Genomic DNA, 18,693 nt, shown 5'->3' on the forward strand with positions numbered 1-18,693 from the left:
CCCAAAACTGATGTTTCAAAGGACTTTCGAACTAGAAATTTGAAGAAAAAATTATTCACCTCAGTACCTCAGCTACTCCCTTACACTGTAAGATGTGGAACAAGTTTGTGATCTGAAATCAGACTTCAACCATCTTTATCATTCCACAGTCCTACATCTCATAACTTTCTAAACCATAAACAGGAAACACCTTCTGGCAAGGCATCTTCTATTGTTAAGCCAAAAGGTGAAACTATAGAGCCACATATATGTAACTATGGAGACGCATGCATCTAACAGCCAAGAGGCAATCCCACCACATGATAGCTGAGTATGCAGTTTAACATTAGAGTTCCTCTGCTGAGGCTATTCTGTATAGCAACCTGTAACTGTCATTCAAGTGGTAATTACTGAAATATTTCTGTTATATTAACAGAAATAAAAGTTGTGACCAGGGATGGCACGGAACCTGAATGTCCTTTGCAGTAAAGGTGGAACTTGAGCACTATTGAAGAGCTGTCTGTTGCAAGCACTATCTCAAGTAGTGTTAGAAGTCATTAAAATACCGACTGGAAACACCAGAGTCCATTTGAACAATTTATTAGTATCCTCTTTTTTTACAAGTTTTAGAAAAAGAATCCCAGGATTTTGCCTCCTGTGTGTTTTCGCCTAGCCTCCTCATGGTCCATGATGCCAGCTGAGGTTGTCAGTACAATGTACCTATTAAGAAAGAACAAATGTTCAGTTTATCATTTTGTTTTATGCTTGTGCAGAGTTGACAGCACTAACTTCATTTTTGTATTACAATAGTAAGATTAGTTTCTGTAAGAATAGGCCTAGCGGAACTAAGGTTATCAGACAATGAAAAAGAAACTCCTCTCACAAGCACAACTCTGCAGCACACAACGGACATTTATAGGCTTCTGTTCCCAAATATTTGCATAAGTCTCAGCAAGAAGTTTTCTTGCGCATTCCCACTGTAAAGTCAGTTCAGCTGTTGTAGCAGCAGCAACTCTATAGTTTCCAGACAAAGTCTGCTTCTACTTTAAGCAGACATTTTTCTTCAGAGCAGGTAGAGTTGCCATGGTGCCAGACAGCTCCTCAACTCCGAGCGCTTTGTGTCTCTGTGTTTTGAACACTGTGCACTGATGCAGATGAATATCTGGATCTGGACTGACAACTGAAGCAGCCTTAGTCATTGCTAATGCCAACATTTGGATTATCAGCATACTTCATCCACACAGCTTCGTGTCTGAGAACCTCTTGTCCTGCCACTCTATAAATACTCTTAAAAATATGACAACACACACTAGTAAGCTATATAGGTACAGCTAAAGCAAGCGGCTTATCACTGGAGCTTTAAGAACAGAAATGACAAGGAACTGTTAATCCTGCCTTTGACAGGACAGACTGGCTGAGCCCCTGAAGACTGTTCTAGCTCATCATCCTGATGCACTGAGATTTATTACCCTTGACTCAGTGAATTTTGGAAATGAAAAACATATTGCATAATATTAAGATTTTATACATTGTGGAGGTTTGTTTAATAGAGGCTCTGAGTCTCTCATCACTTAGTATCTAATCAATTCATACACAATCAGGAAGTTCCTACTTCCGTTGACCTGGTAACTTACATGACTCCTCCCCCATCCATAAACAGCTACTAATAAAATTAAAACGAGTAAGAGAAAAATCCTATTTTCCCGATAAACTGTAGAGACGGTGAAAGCAGGATTTACCAAAGCCAAGCAAAAATAGGTCCTTGCTTAGCAGTGCCCCTTTAAAACTGGTTAAAAAGAGCATTTATATGGAAGATGGATTTTTAGACTGCTATCTACCTCCAGACTGATCAGAGAGGAAAGGTGTCAAGGGAGTCTAACTTGGGCAGTATGAAAGTGTAATAAAAAACACCACATTTTTACATACAACATTTATTTAAATCTTCTCCATACTTACCCAAACTGACGTGAAGGCAGCAGGTTGTTCTGCCACTTTTCCAAATCCTTCAGCTGAACATCAAATCTGGGACTGATTACACCACACTATAAAACAGAATTCCATTACAAACGGAAGAACTTTATAAACTGGATTTGTACTGTTGTCATTCCAGCTCACTGAATGAAGGAATTTAACAATTGCAATTGAAATATTTTTGGCAACAAAAGATTAGAATACCAAGAAGCATACCCCATTACCCACAGTATGGAACAGCGCTTCCTCTCAGGTAAGTTGAGACTCGCACAGCTATTCAGCTTTTATTTCCTTAGCCTTACCTCCTCCTCCTTGTCTAAATAGTGTGACTTACACTGCTGCTGAAACTAAACTAACAAATTAATGGCTAGACCTGCAAGAGCATAAAAGCATACTATAAACCACTAAAGATTATTAAGCATCCTCTATCATCCAAAACCATGTGATTACTCAGGGATATTCTACTTCTAATCATCAAAAATAGTTAGCAAAAAATACCTGAGGATTTTAAACATGGAGAAATTAACATGCATAAAAGTTATTGAAGTCTTCAAGTTAATCATACTATTTACTGACCATGACCACTACTACCACCTCCAGCTATCTCCCTGGCTTCAATTATCTTAATAAATATCCAAGAGCAGACCAGAAGTACACTTCCTGCACTGATGGACATTTTTCTGAAACAAACAACTGTTCCCTTATTGCAATTATTGAGAGAAATGTTATATCCATCTGTACCTTGCAAGATCTGTTACGAAATTATCCCAAAGAGTTCAAGGAACACTATACTCAAACCTGACATACATTATTTTTATTACAGACATATAACAGTAGTAATTTGGGTGGCATCAGAATTCGCTGCCTACTACACTCAAACAATTTTCAGCTGCAGTATTTTTTCATCGTGGAGACAGCACCCAACATATTTTGACCAAGTAATTTTTTTATTTCTTTAGTAAAGAAGCTTAATTGAATAGCTTAATTGGAAACCATGATGCACAGCAAGTCATCACAGAACTAGCCAGCTCAGTATTCTGAGACAAAAGCATTTAAAAAATTTCCAAAACACACACGAATACTTCATATGCCCCAGGAACTTAAAAAACACTAATCAACATTAACATTCAACTTCCCTCAACTGCAAGCAAAGCCAATCTAGCAGCAGCAGAAAGGCTTATTTTCTCAACATTTACAGGTATTAAACATCAACTGGAAAGCAACTCAGTTCCTATCTCTTAAGACAAGTCTTCTAGATAGCTTAAACATCAAAGAAACTGAGAAATCACTAGGTAGCCAGAAAGCCTTTAAAGGGAGAAACACATAGCACTTGCAAGCAGACTTCCCTGAAAATGTCTTACACATTCAGAGTTTACCCAAAATGTAATTAGTCAACCGTATCACTATGAATCTAGAAAAATTAACAAGCATCCGATAACCACTGATAATATCCATATTATTTTCAATTATACGGATTCAATAAATACTACCTTCTTTGTAAGTAATTCTTTCAGAACCGGAGCAGATAAACATTTTAAAAAGTCTCATTTAAACACCTTCCTAAAGAACTGAATTCAGGAAGACAAATCCTACCTTGTTGAGTCTGCCTGTGAGATTGACAACAATCTTCCCAGCTCTGTGATCATCAATTATCTCAAATTCACCAATGTAACCTACAAAAGATCAGCAAACAGACAATCAAATACATCATACTTAGCTATGTTACTGCAACTCAATTAACCATGTTGTACAAAACTAGTTCAAGCATCTTGACTTGCTTTTAGTCAAAAAGCATCTTAACAGCATCCACAGAAACAACAGATGAGAAACAAGTCAGCGCTGTGCACTCTAGACTTACCGTGCTTCATCATCACAGTTAAAAACCGGACGATTACTTTGGAGCACGGCCTAATGAGAACTTGGCGTTTCCCACGTTTCTCTGCGTTGTTGATGCTTTTGAGAGCATCGGCTAGAACGTTCATGCGCACCATGGTGCCTGCAGGGAACAGAAGAGGCAGTTATATACACCAGCTTTTCAGCACAGAAATACTGAGCAGTGCCCTTTTCTTGAGGCTAATTTTAGACCTAGTAAGACTGACAGAAAGTTACATTAAACGTTAAAAAGCGCTCTTAAGCTAGAAAGCAGATCAAATCACACACTGGGGTATGTTCAAGAGAATTCCTAACTATCATAACAAACCAGGAAAGCCAACACTTATTTAAACTTAGTGTTATCAACACGCACAAAGATTTAAAAACAACCATCTAGACACCATTTCATCAGTATGACACCTTTCCCTGGTCAATCGTTTTGGACTTTAAAACCTAGTGATGCAGAATTAGCCCTACTCAAAAACTAGGTCGTACATGGTATTAAATAGAACAGAAGCCGCTCGGCTTGCTTAGCTGCAAAAAACCTGCAGAACACAAGTGCAACGCAGCACTCTGGAAAGGAAACTGGGAATCAACTCTTGCGGTCTCGTGATAAAGACAGGAGCCCCCCGAGTACCACAAGGGATGACAAGACTTGATGCTGTCGCCCCACTTGTTAACAGAGCCAGTGCACCACCAGGACAGTGCTCCTGACTGGCCCACAAGGCCATTCCCCAGGTGGCCAGGTCCTGCGGCACACGAAGGCTTTTACTACTCAGCCAGGGACGCCCGAACGAGCAGGCCTGGCTAACTGCTGCCCACGGGGCGAGGGCAGGCAGACCCCCCGTCCCGAGGGCCGCCTCCTCTCCCAGGGACCAGCCCACCGCCCGCTCCCCAAGCCCTCCCCTACCTCCTCCCAGGCCTCGCCGCACGATCCTCGCTCCCCGAAGCCCGCAGACTCCGCGGCCCGGCTCCCCCGAGCCCTGCCCAGCCCGGCCTCCCACAGCACCGGCCCGGGCCTGGCTGCCGTGCCGGCCCCCGCCCTCGGCGCCCGCCCCGCATCTCCGCGGAGAGCGGAGCCACGGGCAGGGGGGTGCTTCCCCCCACCCTGCACTCCGGAGGCTCCAGAGAGCGCTAGGGGAGACGCCGGCGGCCCAAAACCGGCCGGGCCGGCCGGGCGCAGCCTCATGGCCCCGGCGAGGCGGGCAGAGGCGGCCGCCGGGCCCGGATGGGGCCGGGAGGCGGCGGATGGCAGCCGGGACCCGGCGGCACCCCCCGACTCACCGGTGCAGCAAGATGGCGGAAAAGGAAGAGGCCGGGCGCCCGCGCGGGATTATGGGAGGGCCATGGGCGCGAGGTGGTGCGCGGCGCCCCGCGCGAGATCGCGAGACTTGACGTCCCAGTCGGGACCCGCCGCGCGCCAGGCCTGGCGGTCCCCATTGGCCGAGGACGGCACGTCGCACTTCCGGAGCGACGCCTCTGCCCGGGTTCCTATAGCAACCAGAACGCTTCGCGACTAGGCGGGGCTACGGCAGGGCCGGAGGGCCAAAACGGCTGCGGCCACGGCGCCGGCCGCGCTCCCAGGAGCCCGGGGAGGGGGGAAGGCCGCCACGGCCAGCGGAACACCCACCACAGCCCCGTGAAGGAACCGGGCAGCGGAGAGCGGGCTCTCCAGGAGGGGGGAGACCCAGCAAACCGCCCACCCACAGACAGAGCGCCAGGGAGGAACGCCCAACGCTTTGGCCGGGGCAGCCGCCCCGCCCGGTGAGGAGTCAGGCGGGGAAGGTGAAGGTCTGAGGTGAGGGAGGCTGCGCCAAGCGATGGGTTCTGCTTCCACCGAGTCTTAACAGAAGGGGAGCGCGGCTCTCGGGACCGCAACAGCAAAGGTAGAGCACCCCGAGCCAGCGCTGAGGCTCCCGCAGACGCTGAGCGGTGTCACCCCGTCTCTTCCGATACCCGGGGATCCTCCCCGCCTGTGCCAGCTCAGCAGCGCGCTTTCTAAATAACCGCTTCAAGCCGCAGCATCTCCCCGCGGCTCAGATCCATCACAAGTTTTACTGATCGGGTCTGATTTGTCCACAAGCCATCACTTCTATCAGCGTCAACCGACTACGGATGACGTTACAGCCTTTCCCCTCCGCAGCGGGAGCTGTCAGTGCACCATCACGGCTGATAAATTTTTACTACTTACAGTGAGCTATTTCCAACAAAAGGTGTTTTTCTGGTAGGACGCTGCGCACCGACTACCACGTGGCACTAAAACACAATTCACAGCCCCAGTTCTTGATTGAAAGACACATTTGCACAACTTTCTGTACATTCACAAAGAGCAAGTCTTCAAGAAGTTTCTCTTTAGTCTGTATTTACCTATTCAACAGTCACAATAGACACTGAAGAGAGTTCATTTTAAAACAGTAAACTTTTAAAATGCATTAACACAGGTTTTAGCTTTTTAAAGAAAAAAAGTTCAGTTTTAAAAAAAGGAGGGAGAGGTCATAGAAAAGCACAAACAATTCAAACAGGCTTATTTACAGAGACAAACCTAGCATATTCAGAGTGATTTTGTATATAGACAACAACATTCATAACACCAAACGTGCTACATGGCTCCATGACAGCAGTTTTTAGAACAATCAGCTGTTAAGGTAACACACACCTTAACTCATTTTCTACAGTCTCAGTGCAATGAGTTGAAGTTTACGCTACAGCTAAATAACTGAACTACAAATTTATATATTCCAAACCCCTATCCAACAGATAATCTGGTATATGCAGCCATAAAAAGCAAACAGATTCAGTGGGCCAATGGTATCACCTTCTGCCCTGATTTTGGGTATGGACCCTCAGGTATGATCATTCTTATTCAGCTAATTGTCCTCCTTCCACAGGGATCAGTAGTAACAAGCCTCCAAGAAGTGTAAGCTTTCGGAACTGCCTTTCATACTTGCTGTAGCCACAAATTAACGATCAGTGAAACTAACACAGTTACAGAAATGCTATCACACATTGCAATTCTGCTGTTTCTTCAGTTGGGGTACTTATTCACAGGGTCTCTTAGTTTGGTGAAGACACTCAATAAGCTCCATACACCAAAGGTCAGGTACTTTCATATAAGATCAGCTGCAGGCTGCAGAACCCTAGTCAGCACAGCAAGAGACACAAACCCACAGCAGTTGCTAGTGACATTTTCACTTCATCAGGGAGCCAAAAAAAAAAAAAAGCCAGTGAGCAATACAACTTCTATTGTCTTAATTATACATAAATTCTCAAAACTGTTCCCAAGGAAACCTTTTACAAGACTGAACAGCAGTTAAGTCTTCATTCATTTTTCTTTTCCTTGTGCTTGAGAAGTTTGTTTATCTCCCTTTTCGCCATTCCAACATACTTTGTAATGATCCCATGCTGGTTTAGTCCAGGAAACAGCAACAAGAAACTTACTAGAGAGAGAGGGGAAAAAAAAAAAAAAAAGGGGAATTACTTAATACTCCTTTAACAAGCTTCTGTCACCTTGCAATTCCTTGCTTCCCTTAAGGTCCAGTAACTGCTTGAAAACAGAAGAATATAACCCTGCAGCAGAAAAAAAAATCACCACACATATAAACAAAATTTACTTCTACCAGCCTCATACCATTTCACACAGCTAACAGAAAAGTTACTTCTGGTTTGCACACTGCACACTTACCAATAAGATAGGTCAGAAAGAGATTGTGAACTTGCTGTCCAATCCAGGCAACCACAGCAAGAGAAAAGAGCATGGTCATGAAGTACTAAAAAATGAAAAGGGAACAGTTACCACAGATCTGTTGGGAATTCTCCCCCTTCCCTTCAGTATCCAGCAACACTTCAACATTTAAAACTAACTTGAAGTTTGCTGGCTCTTCCACATGTGATGCCTATGCAATAGGCTTGTTAAAATTGAGATTACAGTGTCTACAATTGTATGCTCTCATTTATTTTCAGACCATCAGTTTTACAGGATGCCAGTTCTTTTCTGTCCAGGTATCCCTTAGAGTCAGACTACGCCATCCCCACTGACACAGCTTCAGCCTCACATAGTACCTGAAGCTGTTTTCAGGACAGTAAATCAGTAGTTCATGCACCTAAGCTAACACATTACTAAAATCTAGTTTTCTGGACAGTTCACATACACTGGAAACAAGCTGCGTTTCCAAAAATTGACCTATCCTAAGAAACCCAGTTTAGCTTTATCTTAATATCAAGGGTATGCTCCTAACTGCACAGTATTGCAAGTTTAACGTCATGTATCTTGCCATGCCAGGTTTGAATAAGATGTGTGACTGGCATTAAGTCACAGCCACAACTGCCGGTTCTTGGTTTGAAATACCAGTTTATTCAGACATGTGCCTTGATAAAATACTTAAGACAAAACAAAGCAAATAAAATCTTAAGACAATAGAGATGAACTCCTAGAACTCAATACCATTTTAGGCTTCTCTTCCTTCAGTGTGAAGAGACGTTTCCACCAGCCAACAATTCGGCGACGAGATTTTACCAAATTGCTGCAAATCTCGTGAAATCTTTGCTGCTGTTCCGTAGTCCTTTTATTAAAGAAAAAAAGCCAAAAATAAGAATTCAAGATTTAATCTGAAATTTAAAAGATCTCCCATAGTATGCTTCCAGCAGTAAAAATTTATCCAGTACTTATCCTGGCATTTTCTTCACTTAGTTTTGTACCTTATCTTTATCGAGCATTGTAATGCAATTGCCCATGTAATTTTTCTGTATACTCTCTTAAACTGACTTGCAAAGAGCAACAATATGCAAACCAGAAGACCATTGATTTTAATCTGATACCAGCGTGATACACACAAGTAATGCACACCTGAAACCAGTGTGTATTACTTTGGCTTTTATGTTGGTTCATTATTAGACAAGAACATTTATCCACTAGTCATCTTAAAGCAGATACACTAAAATTTACTTTTAACTCAAAATTTAGTTCAAATAAGGTTCTTCTCCAGCTTACTGTTTTTACATAAGCCTTGCCTTTCTTCAAATCTGTTTCAATCACTTAGTCACATTCATACTCTCTGCATTACTCTTTTCCTTCATTGTATTTACTATTGCCGCTCTTTCCAAACACATAATCCAATACCCTTCTTCGTAATTTTAGTTCTCAGTATCTATTATCCATTAATTACTAAAAACTAGTTTAGCACAACTAACTAGCATCCTTAATGGAGAGCAAAGACTGTGCCTACTCCTTCAAGAGTCCTGTTTTTCTAGAAGAGAAGGAACAATAAAGGTATGTTGTAGTAGTTATCTTTTAGAAAAAGAAGGATGAAGGACATCTTGCTAGTATCCTCACTTCATATACTATAGAGATTGCCAACTTCTTACTACAATGACCCTGTAAAGTAATCATTTAATATCTACAAGTCCAATATCCATTTTGATGAAGTTCATAATTTATTTACACTTCAAGAAGCTGTTTTAAATCAAGCTTTTCTCACCATTTATTAGAGCCAAAGATTCTAGGTGCAAGAGCAGGAACAAGATAATCAGCCAAACAGAGGAACATAACAAAACAGGAGACGCCTGAAAGAACTGATGGGTCCAAGTAGTAGATCATCCTGCAGAAAGAAGGTAACAAATGATTTCTGGACACTCAGACTCAGTATTTATACTAGACATATTTAGTCTCCTCTTCAGATTGGCTCAGGATGTCAAACAGTAGACCTACCCTCTTGCCCAACCTCAAAAAAATTTCCAAATTTGCTCCTATTACTAATAAAAAGAGGTTTAAGTACTTCAACACTATTACAAAGAAATACAAATAAAAAAATGCAATTTTCTTAATGCACTAGATAAGAAAATGCTACAATACAACAAGCATAGTCTGAAGTTCAATAGAAGTAAAAATTCATCATTATTGCTCTCTCTGAAGTTGACATCTAGTGAACTTAAAACACTGACTGGGGGAGAAGGATGAGTGAGTGAACGTATGAAATAACCAGGTAGAGAGAAAGCTCTAATCTTGTTGGTTCTTAAGTCAGTCACAAAATTCAGATCCACTACGGGTTGTCATTTCTCTGTCTCACCTGTGAGAGCTAACCAAACCTGTTCTGGACAAGGAGACTTAAATCTCCACAGTGTTGTGCTTTTACATAATAAGTGTGCCATCACTCAAATACAGCACTATGGGTAATGGACAAGAACTAGCTCATCTAGTAAGTGTCTGTTAACACTCAGCCATGCCCCGTACTACTTATTTGCACTTAACAGAACTTCCTAAACATTGAAGTAATAAAAGTAAAGAAATGACAAAGTAAAGGCCATTGCAGGACCAGTCTTTCTATACATCTGGCACACTGCTACTGCACTGAATGTTCAAGTTCATTTTTGATGAAGTACCAAATGAGAATCTGAAGTAGTTCTATTTCCTCAAAGTATTATTCAACACAAGATCTTTCCTGCTATAATCACAGAATTTATAACAGAATACCCTGAAGTTCATGCAATTACCTCTTTTAAAAGTTACTTTTCAGTTTCATTTGATTTCCATACCCCTCACCTCCCCTGAAGACCATAAAATTTATATTATTCAGAAGACAAATTATCCCTGCCTCACCTGGTTCAACATTTATTTTTGTAACTTTTCTCTTCTCCTTACTCCAAAACCCCGTGCAGCTGGCAAACTCCACAGCTGGCACAGACACTTATCTGTACAAGGCAGGTTGGGATCATCCTGACTACTACCGTGTTACGTAAAAGCATGTACAAGTGCCTCCAGCAAGCCAGTTCTGTATCTCCAATCCAGAGACAGGCAACATCCTCCCATTCTGTTGACTGAAAGTTACCTGCAGTCTTTCCTTTTCCTCCTTTCTCAAAGGACAGGACAGAGAATGTAAAAAAACCAAGTTGTGCAAAATTGATTGAACTCATCCTAAACACCACACCGAAGATGCAGAATAGGAAAGTCTGCCCTATGGAAACAAGTTTTCCATAATGATATTGGTGCTGGTTTGGGGAAAAAAGCCAAAGAAGGTAACAGATTTGACTAAGAAGCAGGATACAAAGGATGAGGGCAGAATATGAACACACCAACGAAGACCATACAGCTGAGCATGGTAAAAAACTACAGCAATCATTGCTGGCAAACAGCTTTCGCAGAAAGCACTGCCCCCCCTCTGAGCAGGATGTGACTTGTGTTACTTCCTGTTTCCAATACTTAAGATTTTTCTTTTCAACAAAGTTCACATGCATTCAGAAACAGAACCTAGAATAAGAGCCTTCCTATTAGATTTTTTAAAGGTGTCTTACTAATTTACTGAATAGGTTTGCTACCAGCCATGAAAGTGCAATGGTGTTCTAGGCTCTGTCCACAAGCAACTTACAGAAAAGAAAAGGAAACAACACTCATCAGTGCCAGAGGAAACCAGGCTCTTTCCCAGCGAAGAACTTTATCAGTCATCAAAATCACTTCTCCCCATCCTTGCAACTGCTCTTCCAAGCTAGCAGTTTCTGCAGCCTAGGCAAAAAGAGAAGAAAACTCTTTTATTACTAACCAGAGTATCAAATTAATTCCCACACTTCAAGTAGCTATAAAAAAAAAAGTCAATTAAAGACCCCAGTCACAAATCTTTCCAAGTAATTAAATTACTAGTAATGTTGTAAGCTTTGTACGCAGTTATGACATTGTAGCAGTAATACTTTAAAATAGTCAAGATCTTAACAAAGCAGCAGTACATGTTATTAGACCAAATGATACCTCCTCCCACATTTTGCCAAGGTGTTTTCCCCCAGTCTCCCATTTATGGTACTCGCTCCCCTCAGGTTAGTAGAAAGTCAAGTTTTAAAGTCTAGCTAAAACCTCTCGTGTTTTCAGTGTCAACATCTGGAAGATTGCAACATGAGAACTATTTAAAATACATGTATTTTCAAAGACAACTCTACCACATGAAACTGAAGCTTTCTAGCTGCTGTCCAACACCAATTTTTTATCATATGGAAGATGGATAAAAACTCAGAATCCACAGTAGAGGAAAGCTACCCAACGGATGACATTTGGACTACAAAGAACATTTTTCCGCAGGTTTCCCAGGACAGTGATCAGGCAGCCTTTAAACTCCTCCTCTTATATTATTCCTATGTTCCTCCCTACACATCTTCTGCAAGGAGGCCCCATATGCTCTGGTATCAGCTTGCTATGCAGTTCACCTGAGGTGTTCCACATTTAACATACCTTGTCCCACTAAGGAGAAACTATTAAGCTATCAGAGAGAATAGAAAACTCAAGTAACCATGAACAGAACTGATCACTGCCCAAGGAGTAAGAGGTGAAAAGTCATCAAGACCTGCACATGTGCTGTGCAGAGACAGCAGGGCAGGTTTCATTGTCAACTGCATGCTACACTTAATCCAAATGAGAAGCCTGACACCACTAGAATAACAAGGACAGCTGAGTGCAGCTATCATGGTAAAGCATAGTTTTCTTGTGTGATACCATTGGAAACTATTTGAAAACTACAGTTCAGGACCAAAAAAGAAGGGGGTGGGGGGTAGAAAACCATCTGACAAGCTGCTGAACACCTTCCAGTTGTTGTACCTGTTTCATGTTATAAACACAAACTGCCACGGGGGGGGGGGGGGGGGCAGGGAGATGCGTTTCTCCAGAAGACATTTTACAACAAACTCTTTCGCTTTATTACCTCTGGCTGTCTGCATTTAACATCACAATCAAAAGAAAATTTAATGGGAAACAGACTGGAATATAACAGTGTTATTAATAGCAACCTGTCTCTGTCAGCCTAGCAGACAGCTATTGTAAGTTGTTTTCCCACCGGGCCAGGTAGAAAAAACTTAAGTCAGCTTTTGTTCACACCATCTTCATTCCAGAGCCCATCAATTAACAGTGTTTCTTCATTAATCAAACAACATAAAGTTTCCATAAATATGAACTTCTGCTCCATAAGGGGCATCCCTCCCAAACATTGCATGTATTTTTGGCAATATAGCCCCGCACACTTGTTCTGCGGAAATTCGAGCCTCCCTTCCACCTCTGCACTACTGACAGTTTCTCTCTGCATCTCCCAGGCTGTACAGCTTCCTGCCGCAAGAAACAGAACTGATCAATAATGCACTCAAACCTTTCCTTTCTTCAACCTCTTCACAGGCTTTTGCAGCGATTTTCCCATTTCCCACGGCAGCCGTTTACCGTCATGGAGATAAATATACCTATCCTTGTATTTGTTCACGTTTTTAAATATTCAAGCCCCCCCACGCTCGGCACGCTGAAGTTAAGCTAATCATCCAGCTCCTGCCACTGTCCTGCATCGCTGAAGCATTCGATAACACGGCCGAAGGATGTTGAAACAGAAAGACGTGAATATTAAACGCAAGCCCTGCACATCAGGTAAAGCCAGATGTTATTACGAGCTCTGGCCTGCGGGCAGCAGAACAGCCGTGCCCGCTCCCAGGGAGGGCGCACAGCGCAGCCTCGTCAAACCCAGTCCCCGCCAGGCCCCGAGGCATAACCCGATCCCTGCACGGGAACCTTTCAGAGGCAAAAGCGAGCGCAGGGAGGTTAATTCCTCCGCCTTTCACGAGCTGGAGGGCCGAGGCGGCCCTCGCCAGCAGGCCCGGCTCCCCCGCCTCCCCCAGCGCCGGCAGGGCCGAGCGGCCGCCGGCCCTTCCCCAGCCACTGGGAGGCAGAGCACCTCCCCGCCGCCCGCGTCAGCCCTAGACCCCGACCCCAGCCCTAGCCCTCACCAGCTGGTAGACGCTGTTATTGTCACCCTCCGCCATCTTGCGCGGCCCTCGCACCGCCGCCCCCCGCCGGCCGCGCCCTCCCGCATCACCCCGCTCCGCCGCATTTTATAGCCTCCGCGGCCCTTCTCGGCACTCTGATTGGCCTTCTCGAAACTCAGCGCGGGCCAATCCCAGAGCTCCTCTCGCGCCCCATCGACCGCCGGTTGGCCGGTGGGCTGAGAGTAGCGACAGCCGCCCAATCAGCGCGGGGCCTCCGCGCCTCCTCCCCCTCCCTCCGTCGCAATGCGACTGGGAGCGGGGCGGTGGCGGCCGCCGTGAGGAGGGGCGAGGAGGGGCGGCCGCCGTGAGGAGGGGCGAGGAGGGGCGGCCGCCGTGAGGAGGGGCGAGGAGGGGCGGCCGCCGTGAGGAGGGGCGAGGAGGGGCGGCCGCCGTGAGGAGGGGCGAGGAGGGGCGGCCGCCGTGAGGAGGGGCGAGGAGGGGCGGCCGCCGTGAGGAGGGGCGAGGAGGGGCGGCCGCCGTGAGGAGGGGCGAGGAGGGGCGGCCGCCGTGAGGAGGGGCGAGGAGGGGCGGCCGCCGTGAGGAGGGGCGAGGAGGGGCGGCCGCCGTGAGGAGGGGCGAGGAGGGCCGCCCAGCCTTCGCCACGGGGGCGGTGAGGGAGTCACCTCCCCGCCAGGACTTCCACGGGTAACGCTTTTGTTTTACAAAGGCTGGCCCCTAGAACCTGAACACGTGAGGCAGGTAAGTAAAAGAGCATGTGCTGCCTAAACCCACGACCTCTTCTTGATGTCCACCCTGGGTGTCCCGTGTCCTACGAACGAGACAGAACCTTCTGACTGAGAATGGTTCCAGGCTGACAGGTAGCCCGTTAACTGCCGAAATAACGTGGCAGCGGGGGCACTTGCCAACACGCTTTATGCGACTTAAAAGTTTTGCTCTTTTTCCAGCACAGGTATGTAGTTATCGCACGTGACCAACGTGAAGCAGCCAGCGTGTCAGCGGTAGATGCCGGAGTCCGCAGGTACAACGCTGTCGGATTACCACGCAGGAAACCGATGGAACAACTCGGTTTCACAGGAAGGTTCTCCAGCTCTGAGCACCACCACTGCCTGACCTACCTACGGTAACTGCCACCTGTCCAACAACTTGCTTTATTTTTTTCAGAAGCTGTAGCAGCATGGGAATAGACGCGGGAGAAAAGCACTAGGATATAAGTATTTCTTCTGACTCAACTTTCTAAATGTTTTAGTCACACGTGTTAATGAGCTTAATCACCATCCCTCGGATGTAATGCAGTTCCAAAATGAGGGCAAAGAAAGCGTCTTATCATTTCTGGCACCAAAACGGCAATACTCTTCCAACCCAGCTCACCACCTTGATGGAGAGGAAAAAGAGGACTAAGAATGACACTGTAAAAGCAAAACCATGTCTGTACTCAGTTGTTTGATCTTTTACAGGGTGCTTTTCACACTCATTCAAGATTGTATGTAAAGAACAGATACTTTACCAAACAACTTTCAACTTCATTTACATGTTGCTAAAAGCTAAGAGTGTTTTTGTGTACTGTTTTGCACTTAAAAATGGAGTCTACCCTCAAAACCTGTCATTTTGCCACAGCAAAGCTCAAACAAAAACTACTTTCATAGGAAAGTGATGCCAGCAATAATTCTGATTAGTCTCTTGAGAAAGTAGGCACCCACACAGAAGCACAATACATTGCTGTTCCTTAGGAGTATTTGCAGTGTCCTGCAGAAGGCACCTCTTTGGCTATTTGATACGATCAACCAGCCATAAATGGTTTCATCCATTTGTATGATTTGCACCACAGAAACACAAGCACTTACCAATGAAGAAAGCAGGTATTTCCATCATCTCCAACCACTGTCAGATTCATTATCTTCCAGCCAGTCTTCCAAGTGCCAGCTCCTAAGTCACTCTACCGTTAACAGCTTTTCTCCCACCCTAAAGGGCCCATAGAGGTGTAGTTCCCTCATGTTACGTGTTTCTCCATTGCTCAGAGGGGCAGAGGGAAAAGCGAGCATTGCAGGATGCCCTCACCAGCCAAAACCACCAGAGGAGATGGACCATCGCACTGCAGAGAACAGGATAGCGTGGGGCCCTGCCACCCTAATCAAGACCTTCCTCCCTGAACAGCCAGGCCTTTTGAAGTACAATGTAAAATGAAAAAAGAGATGTGTGTGTATACATATACATGTATATGTTTACAAATTTGGTTGTTAAAATCGGAGCCCTAATGTAGAAGGCAGAGAATGGTAATAGCAGTACCTCAGTGTGGAAAACCTGTTCATCACCTCCCAACCATTACCTGAGCTATAGGAAGCCAATTGTTTTCTGTATGCTTCAATGTATGACACGATAGATCGTGCTGCAGTGTGATGCATTCTTCCTACACTGAGATTCTCTCAAAAGATGCACAGAAAATTAAATGCCCAAGCTAACTTCAAAGCACCTTTAAAAGGAGCAGTTTAATTGCTCTGTGCACTTAGAACAGAGACACAAATTTTACATGTTAAGCCTCCACCCATTCATCATACCTAACATAAATGCATCTCAAACTTTTTTCTTATGCTATTAATAAAAAATTAATCTGATGGATGACAAAACTGCTCTCATCAGCTATGCATTTAAGTACATACAACAGTAGTTTTATGTAATATCTGTATTTTCAATGAAATTCTTTAAAACATTAACAGTATACTCATGAATAACTATTTTCCACTAAAGAATAAAAAAAATGCACATGATAATTAGGTACTGTGTTAAGAAAGCAAAAGATGGATGGCAGGTATCATCATAAACTTTTTTCCTAGTCCAATTCCTTAATGCATAAAGGGATGTGTCTGCTAATTTTAGGAAAAGCTAGCAAAAAGGGGGGGGGGGGGGGGGGGGGGGAGAAACCTTTGAAGTATTTGAGTGTGCTAAACCAGGTTGGCCATACTAGGTACAAAGCACATTGATGAATAATTGCAGCAAATTAACCTTAAGGACTACAGCATTTAGAAGAACGGAGCTTTAACCTCTCCAATCCCCTCCAGTATTTCTGAAGGAATATTTTTATATGGTGCTTTTCATTCAGATATCACAAAGCAATTAACAGGATAAATATTATTTGATCAGTTTATCAGAAAGTGGACAGCACTATGTGGTGTCACAGGGCTGGGGTTCATGGCTGCTGCAATTCCCACAATGGAGCTGGTGCAGTGAAACACCCTCCTTTTCCATGCAAGGTAACCTCGCACTAGCATTAAGCATCACCAATGCTTTTATAGGTGTCTCATTCATTTTTCCTTGGAAAACTAGCTCCCTCCCTCTGACTTATGTGTGACTTACACGGGAGACATTTTTACAGATATTTGAAAATTTAGACAAAATATATTACTACTTAAATCGACTAATCACTGAGGCAAAACTAATTGTTGCAAAGGAAAAATGGACCGTGAATTCCCTGCAAAGTACCAAAATAATTTGTAACTGTACATATCTGTTACAATTTCAATTTCAGTTATATTAACTTGACACTGCCATTATTCCACCAAAATAATCTAAGACACCACTGACGACTCCAGTTTGTTTAACACATCCCAGTAACCCGTTAGGTAGAGCAGTGCTCACATCCTGCCTTTACAGAAGGGGGGCGGGTACAGAGGCAAACCAGTAACTGCATTTTCAAAGGGTTAAGAGCACCTCAACTAATAGGCTATATAACTGGGAGGGGGCAACAACTTAAAACGGATGAGCATATTTTGAATTTGACTTCAAGAAATTAGTTTGTAGCATGGTCCCTTGGTTAGCATTCGCTGCAAGTGAGCATCATGCAAAAAATTGCCATCAGCTGATCGGTTTGACTTCCATAGCTTCAGCTGATTTGTATGTATTTAGAAAGATTTGATTCTAGATTTGCACTATTCTAGGTCTGTCCTACTGCAGAAAAAATAAATGTCTCAGTTTTACTGAAAAAAATATGAAGTAACCTTATGTCTTTATAAAAAACACATTATCTTCTTTTAAAAGATAATGTAACTAACGCAGTCTTATTTAATATGCAAGATGCACACATAGAATCTGCATTTTAGGTTTAAATAAGACTGTACCAATTTGCCATATTGTCAACATTTACCAAGGAAAATGCATCAGCACGCAAAAGCTGACAGTCCCACTGACTCCTAAGCATGTGAGCTATCTCCTCAACATTAGTTACACAAATTTAAGTCTTTGTAGAATCCTGCTCTAATTTGGGATTTGTTTTGTATTAGACACTTTATTCTCCCCCATAATTTTCACAACCACAAGTAGTTTTGCATACAAGCAAATTATGAATACATATTTTTTTTGTTTTTAAAACTTTATTAAATTACGCCGTAAGAACCCATCTCCACACAAGTGTTTCATTTCCGGATAGCAGAGGTATAATACATGAGCTACAGGTGAGTGCATTACCCCTCCCTTCCCCCCAGCTTCCAAGAAATAAAACAGCATGTATAATACACTCTTGTTACTATGGTACTCCAAAAAGATTGTTCCTAGGGTTATTTTTAACTGGAGAAAAATAAAAAGGACCAACAGTGTCAAGTGTCTTGTTCTGCATATGAATGTTCTTCACTGCAACATTCAAACACCTTCTTTCTTGCAATGCATGGCATGGCAGAGGGTTCAGGAAGCAATGGCAGTGGAATGCATTTGCATGGCTATCATTAGATATAAAGCCTGTGACTTCCCTAGAGTTAATCAGGCAATCAGAATGCAAAAAAGGCCATGTGTCTGTTGAAAATTCTTACACTTCGAAGTGCATGTCCACAGAAAATTGGCAACAGAAGAGAAAGTGAATTCTAAGACCTACTGAGGAAGCAGAGCAGTTAGCATAGTGCAAATACTGAGAATAATACAAGTTTGTCTAATCCTTATGCCTGGTGTTAATTTATGTTATCTGAAAATTACTAGCCAAGCTTTCTACTCAGATGAACTGCTGCAAATCCATTCAATTAAATGAATTTTATGCCAGTAGTGGGCTTGGCTCAAATCCTTTAATACTTAGATTTTGATTAAAAAAATGCTCTATTTCAAGTGCATTTTTACTCTGAAAAGTGACAAAAATGGCATAAAGGATCTTCCCACGTCTATCTT

The 18,693-nt window shown here is 43.6% G+C and overlaps 2 protein-coding genes and 1 long non-coding RNA gene across 3 annotated transcripts; 1 reads left to right on the forward strand and 2 right to left on the reverse strand.

Moving 5' to 3' along the window:
* Positions 1 to 563: 563 nt before the first annotated feature.
* On the reverse strand, positions 564 to 5,247 carry RPS15A (ribosomal protein S15a). Its single transcript, XM_069810043.1, has 5 exons — positions 5,107 to 5,247; positions 3,809 to 3,946; positions 3,544 to 3,623; positions 1,936 to 2,021; positions 564 to 699 (listed from the first exon to the last, which is right to left on the reverse strand). The coding sequence occupies exons 2-5, from the start codon at positions 3,939 to 3,941 to the stop codon at positions 606 to 608; spliced, it is 393 nt and encodes a 130-aa protein (XP_069666144.1). The 5' UTR covers positions 3,942 to 3,946; positions 5,107 to 5,247; the 3' UTR covers positions 564 to 605.
* Positions 5,248 to 6,163: 916 nt separating this feature from the next.
* Positions 6,164 to 13,667, reverse strand: ARL6IP1 (ARL6 interacting reticulophagy regulator 1). The gene is made up of 6 exons (XM_069810044.1): positions 13,555 to 13,667; positions 11,181 to 11,314; positions 9,297 to 9,416; positions 8,264 to 8,381; positions 7,505 to 7,589; positions 6,164 to 7,259 (listed from the first exon to the last, which is right to left on the reverse strand). Exons 1-6 carry the CDS (start codon positions 13,588 to 13,590, stop codon positions 7,141 to 7,143), a joined length of 612 nt encoding a protein of 203 aa, XP_069666145.1. The 5' UTR covers positions 13,591 to 13,667; the 3' UTR covers positions 6,164 to 7,140.
* A 515-nt stretch (positions 13,668 to 14,182) lies between these two features.
* Positions 14,183 to 18,141, forward strand: LOC138690536 (uncharacterized). The gene is made up of 2 exons (XR_011329315.1): positions 14,183 to 14,411; positions 14,499 to 18,141. It is a non-coding gene; the product is annotated as an uncharacterized lncRNA (long non-coding RNA).
* The last annotated feature ends 552 nt before the right edge of the window (positions 18,142 to 18,693 follow it).

This window comes from Haliaeetus albicilla, chromosome 22 (genome assembly GCF_947461875.1).
Source record: "Haliaeetus albicilla chromosome 22, bHalAlb1.1, whole genome shotgun sequence".
NCBI lineage: Eukaryota > Metazoa > Chordata > Aves > Accipitriformes > Accipitridae > Haliaeetus > Haliaeetus albicilla.